The sequence below is a fragment of the Protomyctophum parallelum genome, assembly GCF_964188405.1.
Source record: "Protomyctophum parallelum genome assembly, chromosome: 14".
Lineage (NCBI taxonomy): Eukaryota > Metazoa > Chordata > Actinopteri > Myctophiformes > Myctophidae > Protomyctophum > Protomyctophum parallelum.
The window spans coordinates 46,672,638-46,684,177 of record NC_139709.1 but is presented as its reverse complement, the minus strand read 5'-3'; the positions used below and the strand labels follow the sequence as shown (position 1 = coordinate 46,684,177).

General features: G+C 41.9%; 1 protein-coding gene across 2 annotated transcripts; it reads left to right on the top strand.

Moving 5' to 3' along the window:
• The first annotated feature begins 531 nt into the window (after positions 1 to 531).
• On the top strand, positions 532 to 7,506 carry LOC310870361 (sorting nexin-16-like). Of its 2 annotated transcripts, none has more exons than XM_083781550.1 (8): positions 532 to 749; positions 1,512 to 1,762; positions 3,615 to 3,701; positions 3,997 to 4,145; positions 4,854 to 4,923; positions 5,304 to 5,440; positions 5,922 to 6,122; positions 7,073 to 7,506. In XM_083781550.1, exons 2-8 carry the CDS (start codon positions 1,697 to 1,699, stop codon positions 7,164 to 7,166), a joined length of 804 nt encoding a protein of 267 aa, XP_083637676.1. In that variant the 5' UTR covers positions 532 to 749; positions 1,512 to 1,696; the 3' UTR covers positions 7,167 to 7,506. The 2 variants fall into 2 exon arrangements, with proteins under 2 accessions (XP_083637676.1, XP_083637675.1); XM_083781549.1 differs by having other exon boundaries at positions 1,449 to 1,762.
• The last annotated feature ends 4,034 nt before the right edge of the window (positions 7,507 to 11,540 follow it).

Here is an 11,540-nt window from a genome sequence, read left to right as displayed (position 1 = left end):
TGTTTGGACTATTTTGAGTAGGCTATAGCCAAACAAAGGCTACAAAGCAGTGTTGTAGTGCCTATTTTTAGAAGTGTGGGGAACACAACACGCACTATAAAACATATGCAGACGTGTATAGCCTATTTAGAAACAGGGTTAAAATGCTTAATCGTATCCAAAAAAGTAAATGAGAAGTCAAAAAACTTATTTTTGCCCACAAATAAGCCAATCATCCCAAATCCAGTTGACAACAAATAAAAAGTGTTAAAAGAAAACCGTGATATTTAACATGATATCTAACATGAATGAACCAACTGAATGTGTTGTCTTTATGTGTGTGTTTGTTGTGTATAACTACTTGTTGAGAAATAAAGTTGATATTAAAAAATATATATATAAAAAAAATGCTCCTGAGCAAGCACGTGATCGTGTTTACGCTCCTGTGTGTGCGACTGCATGTGCGCGTCGTTGCCAACCATTGAGAAAAGTTGTAACCCGAATCCAGGGGGTGTCACCGTTGTTACCCCCCAGGCCAGAACGGGTGTCTACGTGTCTACGTGGAATGGATTCAGTGCTACAAAGTAGCCTATAGAGTTTACACAGATGAGACCGACAGATGAGATGAGACGACAGATCAGATATCAAGGTCTACAAAACAAGTTAACAACCCCGATCACTTCAGCTCAACCTGAAATAGGCTACATAAGCCAGGGATCATACAAATCTCGAACTTCTCCAGCCGTGCGTGAACGAACGTCACTGAACGCGTGAGTATACTGTAGCTATTTTTTCTGTTTCGTTTCTTTATTTACATGATGAATGATATGCATGCGGCAGGCACTCGCATAGTATACGCTCCAGACAGAGTGACTGCTGTGACTTAGAAAGTGCAAGAGCACTTAGGGCAGGGCAGGGTATATGTTCACGTCAATAGAGTGCAAACAAAACAATGACATGAGTGATATTAATACTACTATACGTGTATAACCAGCATCTGTCCAAAAATGCGACTGGCTATCTAAATTGCATTCTTAACAGGCTATATGTGTATAAATAACTCAGCAATAACCAACATTTTATGTCTCTAAATGTTTGTATGTCTCTAAATGTTTTGATGAATTGAACAATGTGGACCCTGTTGTAAACAAGTGTAATGCTTAATTGGGTCGTCCACTCACAGTTAACAGTCTTTGTATTGAGTTTGTGCTTAAAATGTACTGTAAATTCTACAAACTGTTAATAAATATTTCAATCAATCAATCAATCAATCAATCAATCAATCAAAAACACACTGACATTCTGCATAGTGTACTTGTAACTACTGTATCAAACACAATTGGCAACAAGTGAAGGACTGTGCTAGGGCTTGAGGAGGTAGAGAGAGTCAGAAGAGGTGAGTTTTCAGACTGGGCAGAAACATGGGGAGTGAGTCACTGATTTTACTGTGCTCCAATTTTAATTCACAGTATTACCAATCTTGGTGATGGCCACCCCGTTTGTCCCTGTCCCCTTCCCTATGCCACGGTCAGGAGGCTGTCGGTCTTGGTCCAAGAGGACTTCTTCTCCCAGAGGCAGTCATTCCCCCGGCAGTTCTGGGTCCTCCCCTGCCGAAGGGGGCATCCCCTGGGTGAGAGGAGGAGGCGCTGGGTGCTCGGTAGTCCCGGAGCCTGGTGGTCCTAGCGTTCTGAAGGACGGGAACCCCAGGAATAGCTGCATGGACAGACCCAACACCCCAACCCTGCTAGGCTATGAGATCATGGAGGAGAGGGCAAAGTTCACAGTAAGGGACGGGTTAACACAGTGGTTCTGAAACCTTTTTCATTTCAAGGACCCCACCCCCATAACTCTGAGAGCGTACAAATGGAAGCAAATGGACCCATTTGGTTCCATTTGTACGCTCACAGAGTTACAAACCTGTAAGGTTCTAACTGACCACCCCCAAGGAACCCTGGGGTCTCGGGACCTCACTTTTGAGAACCAGTAGGTTAAGAGACAGATATTATTATGGTATAAACAGGACATCCTGATAATGAAGGAAGAACAACTTCAGGCTAGTGGCTTGGAGTAATAAGGGCCGTTCACTAGCACTATAACGATATAACTAAATTTATATTGTTGTTGACCATAGCATACAGTATATAGTATATTCATACTTCGTAAAAATTCTTGCATGTGACATCATCATCATACCCGGTTATGCGGGAACGCCTACTGAGTGGCAAAAAACTACTTTCTGGCATTGACTGCCCATACATGACGTTAAACTCACGTTGCCAACTGCCACTCAATATGCCACTCACTTTATGCATGCTCATACCCTCTATACACCACATGATAAGTATAACATAATACTGTGCCTGCAAGCAGGCATGTAGCTCAGTGGATATTTTCAGACCCCGACAACTAGGTAGTCTGCAGTCTGCACTAGCGTCACATTCACATCATATGGTTTCCTTTAGTAAAAGGCGCGCGCATGTGTGTGTGTGTGTGTGTGTGTGCGCGCTTGTGTGTGTGTGTGATGTGTGTGCCATGTGTCATGTGTGTCTGTCTGAGTCAAGCCAGTCAGTCACAAGGTGGTGAGTGTGAAGAGCTTAACTCAGTTTGAAACAGCATCTGTATTCTCTCTATCTGCCTGGAAGGAGATCAGCTGTTTGCCTCAAAGAGGTCTGTGTGTAATAGAACGTTGTCATCAATACAAATGAATTATTTAACTATTTCTATTTTGAAATAACGTTTTTGCTAAATACTACAGTATCTCCTATTCACTCAAACATCTACCAGTTTTTATTATTATAAAATGATAATTATGTTTCTGTGATCAAACTTACTTTACTTTTTAGTTTGTTTTTGCTTTTTCAGGCCTTTATTGATAATAGTATTGCGACACACTGTCGGGGCAGCCCAGGTGCCCAGACCGCAAGACCAATATACACAAACAAAGACACAATTAACTTACTTTCCTGTTGAACCCATGTCTCCTGAGCAAATCCTGGACTTTTAATTTGAAATTGAAACCACTGAGCTGATAGGGGCTACCTGCTTGTTCAGGGGAGAAATAGCATTCACCTTCAGGTAAAAATGTGTTTTAAACCAGAAAGAGGATTGTGTCAAAGGTCATGTCAAACCAGCCATAGGACCACAGGCACAGGACCAAATACAACCAAACCAGTTGCATAAGTTTTATTGTTTTAACAACATAGCTCAGCTTATAACACAGCTTTCAGCAACGGATTTAACAATTATCAATCCTCTATCCATCATTACTCTCTGACAAAGTTGTCTCCATAACCAAATGAAACATTGCAAAATATATACTATTACTCATTCCTCAACGTCATGCGTGATTTGTGGCTTTTGAATGGATGCTTATTTCCCCTGTGTGACAGTGTGTGTGTGTGTGTGTGTGTGTGTGTGTGTGTGTGTGTGTGTGTGTGTGTCCTGATTTTAAGTTTAAAGTAAGGATGCATTTGGCCATATCTGTGATGGATGGGTATACGTGGAGGTAACACAGATCCAAGGGGAAACGGAATTTCCACATTCTGCTATTTTACACAGTAAGTAACAAACAGGTTTGCTCCACAGGGGATTCGTGCCATCACACCACATCTGTGTTTGTTTCTGTGTCTGTTCAGGTTTATAAGATCTTGGTGACCGGGAGTCAGGGAGACAGCTGGGTGATCTTCAGAAGGTACGCTGACTTCTCCAGGCTCAATGACAGGGTGAGAAGCTGCAAACAATGTCACCCATCACCACATTCTGTTTACTCTGTATGCACCATTGTTTCATCTGTCAACAATCAAAGGCCATAATTGGCCATAGGGGTTAAAATATGTAGGAATAAATCTGTAAATCTGTGTGATATAGGTATTTTCAGGAAGACCTGTGTAACTTTGCTTTCATTGTACGATAAGTCTGAGTGGGTATAATGTATATTGTCTTAGCTCTTTTTTTGTGCATCTACTTAAAAATGTATGTATGTATGTATGTATGTGTGTGTGTGCTTTGTCTCTGCAGATGAAAGAAGTTTTCCCCAGGTTCCGTCTGGCTCTGCCTCCCAAGCGCTGGTTTAAAGACAACTACGACATGGACTTTTTAGAGGAGAGGCAGATCGGACTTCAGACCTTCCTACAGAATTTGATAGCTCATAAAGACATCATCAACAGGTACACAATATTCTCTCCCTCTCTCTCTCTCACTCACACACACACACACACACACACACACACACACACACACACACACACACACACACACACACACACACACACACACACACACACTTCTGTTTTAAAAGGTAGGGCAAGTGATTTTCTTTGGGTAAAATGTTACAAAGCTCTATATTGTGATAGTACTCATTGCTAGAGTGTTTGTTCAGTAACAGGAGTCTCCATGTCTCTCCTGCTTTTTATTAAACAGAAAATGCTTTTTCAGGTTGGGATACGGGCCCAATTTTATCCAATCAGGTTGTAGGTGTCATAGTAGCTTGTTTATAACTGAAACGGACTTCCTGTGCATAACTTCCTCTTCAAAATAAGAGCCACATTAGTCAACACTAGCTTTATTTCTAAGTCTACTTACAGGACATTAACATCACATTTGAGTTCCTTTTGAATGCCTGTCAGATTTCTCTACATAACTGTCTCAGCTTTGGTGCGCAAATGCACCTTGCATGCCTTTGATCTATGCGCAGAACACATTTTGACGACGTATGCGCACTGGCGCATCGGTTGTGAAGGAATGGTTCAAGCCCATTATTTAAGATTCGAGTGCCAACCCTAACGAGCGAGTCACTTTTAGGGTAAAGTTTATGTTTTGCCATGTAGAGGTGATGATCTACTGAAATGCATTTAACTGTTCTCTTCCTCCTCCAGTGAAGCGGTTAGACATTTCCTGTGTCTGGACGAGCCGCCAGGCCCATTCGACAGTCTGGAAGAGAGCAGGGTGAGATGTCTGCACCGTTTAGTACACTCAGTACCCCAAACAATACTTAACTGTTGTAGTTCAATAGTGCACATTACAATCACTTACAATGCATACATTTCATTAGTGTATGCTAGGTCTGGGAAATTAAGGGTCCTTGTCTGTCCACCATGATGTTATCTTCCTGAGTATTTTGTTGAATTTTTCAATGGGAGCACCTTGTTTTTTGGAAGCCCCTGCAGTGTGATAAGGCGTTGAGCGTTTATTTTGTGCTCGTGTGTTGAGTAGATCTGCTATTTTCACGGAAAATAAATAATCGTTTATTAATTGTAATCAGGCAAAAGTTGTATATGAACCATACAGTGTGTTGTTTGGTGAGCTCAGGTTTCTTTTGCACCCAGGCTTTCTGTGAAACACTAGAAGAGACCAACCATCGCCTCCAGGGGGAGCTGCTGGACAAACAGAGAGAAATTGACCGTTTGAAACTTGCTCTGGAGGAAAAGGAAGAGCACATTGGAGTCCTGGAGAAAACAGTCAAGTAAAGATCTGCTTTGCTAGATCAAGTATCATTGTCTGTCCCTGTCCCTGCATGCTGAAAGTGTGAGGATATTAACATGTGTACATTACACATGTGCCTAGACCAGTGGTTCTCAAACATTTTCATGTCATGGACAGCCAAATTCTTACATGTATTTATGGCCCCTGACCCTAAATTAAAAATTGTTTATGACAGAGACCCCCAAGCCGATCTACAACCTCACAATGAGTCACAATCCGCCAGGTTATGAGGTTGTAAATCGGTTATTTTGAATAGCCAAAATATAAAATAGGGGTTACGTGTTTAAACTGTTCCTTGTTTTGTTGGGGACCACCTAGAATTCCTTCAAGGACCTCTCGGCCCCCAGACTGCACTTTGAGAACCATTGGCCTAGGCATTATCGGTATATATGTTAATTGGTGTGTAATGCACAGGTCTTTCTTTCTGTGCTGACATTAATTTATTTGTGGTTCCTTCTCAGTGGCCTGTCTCTATGTCCAGACAGTTCTATCAGCTGTGGGCTATCAGCTGTGGGCGTTAACACAGAATCTGCCCAAGGCGCCAAGGACGCAGAGGCCAGCAGAGATAGACTGCAAGACACAGATATGAATGCAGAGGTAGACGACACAGGCAGGAGATCCTCAGGAACCGAGACTGACCCAGAGTCCAGTCCAGGAGAAAGGTATGGGTAATACATTATTTTGGGAGCATTTAAGACGGTATGTGTGCAGACCTTCTCCTTTTGTTATGCATTTAGAAACCACCACTGGTGCTATTCAGAGGCGTGCCCAGGGGGTGGCCTCGGGTGGCACAGGCCACACCTGAATCTGAGGTGGCACCCCATTACACACATTCGTAAATAAGTTCAGAGAGCGCTGGAATGCCCCAGCAGGGTGCTCCCTCTCGGTTGTTCGGGGAGTGTCGCCGATCGAAAATGCGGAGCTCTGTCACTGAGCCGTTTTCTGTCCCCGTTAACATTTATGACGGTCGGATGAAGTTGCATTACAAAATGTAATGGTTGTTTATTTATCTATTTACTATTAGACATTTTCTGTTAGAGGATAAGCCCCTTCATCTCGTCTCTGAGCAGTTCCTCAAGACTATAAAGAGGGAAATGGAAGATGACCTTTCATAAATAAACGATGTGCTCTATGTCGTCAAGACCAGAGCTCTCTGAAATGAGAGCAGATTCTCACAACATATTTTACGAATGCACCCAAATATTACATTTGTATGGTGCCGCACACTTGTGTTGCCATTTGTATGTGTAATTATCTTCTAAACATTAATACACTGCAATGTTATTAAAGTAGTAGATATTATGGGTAGTAGTGGAGAACATGGTTATTAGCCTAATGGTATTACGACGCACGTGCGTGCATGCTTAAGTGCATGCATCAATACGGCCACCACGGTCAAAGAGGACTGGACACCCACTGCTATTGTCCCCCTAGCATACAGTAGCAGATGTCATGCATAACTCAAACACGCAGTACATGACTGGAGAAGACGTGTGTTTCTCAAGAGAATTGACTTTTAGAAAAATTATAGTCTTGTGACCTTTGGGGGTGTGTGTGCGTGTGCGTGTGCGTGCGCGTGCGTGTGCGTGTGTGTCTGTCTAATCCTCTGCAGGTATGAGATTCCTGGGTTAATGAAAAGTCATGGAGCGTACTGGAGTACTCACCCATCACACCTTGAATCGAAAGAACAAAATGAAAGGCAGTGAGACTAGAATATCAGAATGTAACACATTCTATTGACAGAACTGGTCTTATTTTAATCTTGTTTCGTCTGATATTATATGAATGTATTTAGATTCCCTGACGACATCAAAGTGAGTGAGTGTGTGTGTGTGTGTGTGTGTGTGTGTGTGTGTGTGTGTACGTGCGCCCACGACTGTGCGTGCATTGTGTTATTTATAGTGCATCAAGACAGCCATGTGTTATTTATAGTGCATCAGACATACGTATGTACACATGCAGATATCGAAGAAGTTTATTGTCATGAAGTAAGTGCCTTTGTATTGTAAGCAAACAACTGTGGTCTACCAAGTAATCTCAGCAATAAAATCAGGTTGTTGTAAAACTCTGATTCGTGGCTGCTGGGTTATGTGTTGATTTGTTGCATCTTTGCTGTAAATACGCGAGAATAGACGTTTGTCAGAAGATGGCGCTATTGTAACTGTTTCCATAGGTTTACGGAACAAAACTTCAATGATAGGGAATTAGAAAGTGGTGTAAATCGAAAGAAGCTTTTTTTATGTTCCCACTATCATCAAGGGAATTCCTCCACATGGACACAAATATATAAACTTTATTACAGGCTCGTGGCCCACAGGGTAAGACAGTACATCACAAATAGGAGAATACAAATGAAATAAAATAAAAAATACATTTACCCAGCCCAACAGGTTACTACTCTAGGTCGAGGCACTTATACCAGTGTCCTCTGATGGTAGAAGTGTACCTTACAGAACTACGGCCTGGGTCTGTCAACTGACCAATGAGTCCATTCAGTGAGCGATCCAGCCTGCTCATGAATTTAAATGTCAAGTTCCTCAACAGAGCCATGAAAGTAGTGAGTCCCAATGAACAGAAAAGCCCACTGGCTCTAGTGCTCCTTGGTTTTTTTAACAGTATACGAAGACAGTCATTATAGGCTACTTGCAGTTTGCGTAAGCTCTCCTTCTTGTACTTTACCCACAGTGGAGCTGTGTAGAGAGGGGTGCAATAAGCTCTAAAAAGGTTTACCTTAACATCCGTAGTACAATGGTGAAATTTACGGACCAACATGTTGGCTTGTACATAAAGCATAAAAGCTCACGTCTCATGTAATTATCCATCATTGTGGATCATTTTCATTTTATGTGCCCATAAAAAAGGAAACCTATTTGCTAGTTATTTTAAATGAACAAAAGGTGGAGAATAATTTGTTCCAAAGCTTATCCAGTCGCCCTTCATAAGGAAATGCATAAATTAATAACGAACTCCAGAAACTTGGCAATTGAAATCTCCTTAATTCTGTTGTGTTCCTTGTTTTTGCCTGGTTTCCATGAGTTGAAAATTTGTGTTCTAATAGAAATGATTCAAGTCATACAACTTTTGAAGTTCCAGCTCTACAGTGGTGGTTCTCAAAGTTGGGTCTGGGGACCCCATGGGGTCCTTAGCACAATTTGGTAATATGCATGCATCATCACTTTTATACAGTACATTGACATATTTGAAAATTACAATGTTTTGGGAGACGACGTGTTAGATTGTAGATCTGCTTTTGGAAAAATATGTACAGTATCTTAGAGACACCTAAGTCTGTCTGTGGGTTTTGTAGGTATTTAACCAATGAAAAATATTAACCAACTTGAATGAGTCATATTCACCCACCATGGTTGGAATGTGCCTCTGGTTATTGAAAAAGGTCCAACCTGTTTATAATTACACTGATTCCTATTCCCATTCAACTTTGTTGTCACATTACACTTGTCACATTTTACCGGGGTAAAAGAAAATCTTTTTTCACACAACTAATTGAAGACAACTATACAATGTCCAATACAGTTTACAAAGACTGCACTTAATTTTCCTTAAACCATGCACCTTATGTAGGCTACATATCTGTTTAGGGATGTCCTATATTCACTTTTTTCCCCGATATCCAATATCCCAATATTGTCCAACTCCTAATTTACGATACCGATATGCGGTCGTGGAATTAACATTCCAACAGCGCCACTTTTGCCCTTACTGGTACTCTAAACATAGTCCCATAGTGACATTGCTATTCCTCTGAGTGGTTGCACCACTCCAAAAAATTACACCTGTAAACCTGTGATGTGACGATAAAGTTGAGTTGAATTGAGATATATTTCAACGCATATTGCAATTGCAAGTTAAGGTGATGAATGGTAATAGCAAGCAGCAACAATGTAACCACAACGTGATTAAATAATTCCAAATTTTGCCCTCCAGATCTGCTCCAGTGAATGGTCCCACTATATTGATGCATATTTTAGGTCAATCTCTCACCACTTTCATAAAATACAGAGCAGCTCATTTAACTCCTCATGATGAATGGAACGCATGCAGATGTAACATTTCAATCACACACAACCTTTATTTAACCAGTATAAAATCACAGTGAGACTAAAGTCTCATTTACGAGGCATAAATATTACACAGCTTTATAACAAATACAGGACAATAACAATAACAAATTATCGGTACAGCACACCTGTAGCAACTCATAATGTAATAGCAACTCATAATGTAATAAGGGCTCAAAAAGGCTCATAATGTAATAAGTTAAATGTAATAAAAACTCATAATGTAATAATCAGCTCATAATGTAATAATTCTTTGGCCTAAATCAGCACCTGGTGATGTTGGCCACCTCTGGTAAAATCGCCCGAGCCCTAATGTAAAAGGCCTTCCTGTTACACCCTATTAAAACAATGGCCTATGTCAAGAGGGAGACTTAGGCCATATTATTTTGCCTAAGTCATAATAAAATGTGACTTAGGCCATTTTAACACACCTTTCAAAATGGGAGTGAATGGGACTGAATGGGAGGTACTGTTACTATGGGACTGATATAATGGGAGTGAATGGGACTGAATGGGAGTGAAAGGGACTGAATGGGAGTGAAAGGGAGGTACTGTTACTATGGGACTGATACTATGGGAGTGCATGGGACTGAATGGGAGGTACTGTTACTATATGGGACTGATAGAATGGGACTGAATGGTAGTGAAAGGGAGGTACTGTTACTATGGGACTGATACTATGGGAGTGAATGGGACTGAATGGGAGTGAAAGGGAGGTACTGTTACTATGGGACTGATAGAATGGGAGTGAATGGGACTGAATGGGAGGTACTGTTACTATGGGACTGATATAATGGGACTGAATGGGACTGAATGGGAGTGAAAGGGACTGAATGGGAGTGAAAGGGAGGTACTGTTACTATGGGACTGATAGAATGGGAGTGAATGTGACTGAATGGGAGGTACTGTTACTATGGGACTGATACTATGGGAGTGCATGGGACTGAATGGGAGTGAATGGGAGGTACTGTTACTATGGGACTGATAGAATGGGACTGAATGGGAGTGAAAGGGAGGTACTGTTACTATGGGACTGATACTATGGGAGTGAATGGGAGTGAATGGGAGTGAAAGGGAGGTACTGTTACTATGGGACTGATAGAATGGGACTGAATGGGAGTGAAAGGGAGGTACTGTTACTATGGGACTGATACTATGGGAGTGAATAGGACTGAATGGGACTGAATGGGACTGAATGGGAGTGAAAGGGAGGTACTGTTACTATGGGTAACAGTACCGGGCCAGGAGACATCACTGAGGATACGTCCCAGGTGCATCCATGCAACGTTTTTTAGTTATGGGACTGATACTATGGGAGTGCATGCGACTGAATGAGAGTGAATGGGAGGTACTGTATGGGACTGATACTATGGGAGTGAATGGGACTGAATGAGTGAAAGGGAGGTACTGTTACCATGGGACTGATACTATGGGAGTGAATGGGAGTTACTGATACTATGGGACTGAATGGGAGTGAAAGGGAGGTACTGTTACTATGGGACTGATACTATGGGAGTGCATGGGAGTGACTGGGAGTGAATGGGAGGTAGTTACTATGGGACTGACACGATAGGAGTGAATGGGACTGAATGGGAGTGAACGGGGTGTACTGTTACTATGTGACTGAATGGGAGTGAAGTGAATGTGAGTGAATGGGGGAGTGAATGGGACTGAATCGGAGTGAATGGGAGGTACTGTTACTATGGGACTGTCACTCCAATTCACTCCCATTCAGAGTGAAAGGGAGTGAATGGTAGGTACTGTTACTATGGGACTGTCTGTCACTCCCATTCACTCCCATTCAGAGTGAATGGGAGTGAATGGGAGTGAATGGGAGTGAGGGAGTGAATGGGAGGTACTGTTACTATGGGACTGTCACTCCCATTCACTCCCATTCACTCCCATAGTATCAGTCCCATAGTAACAGTACCTCCCATTCAGTCCCATTCAGTCCCATAGTAACAGTACCTCCCATTCACTCCCATTCACTCCCATAGTAAC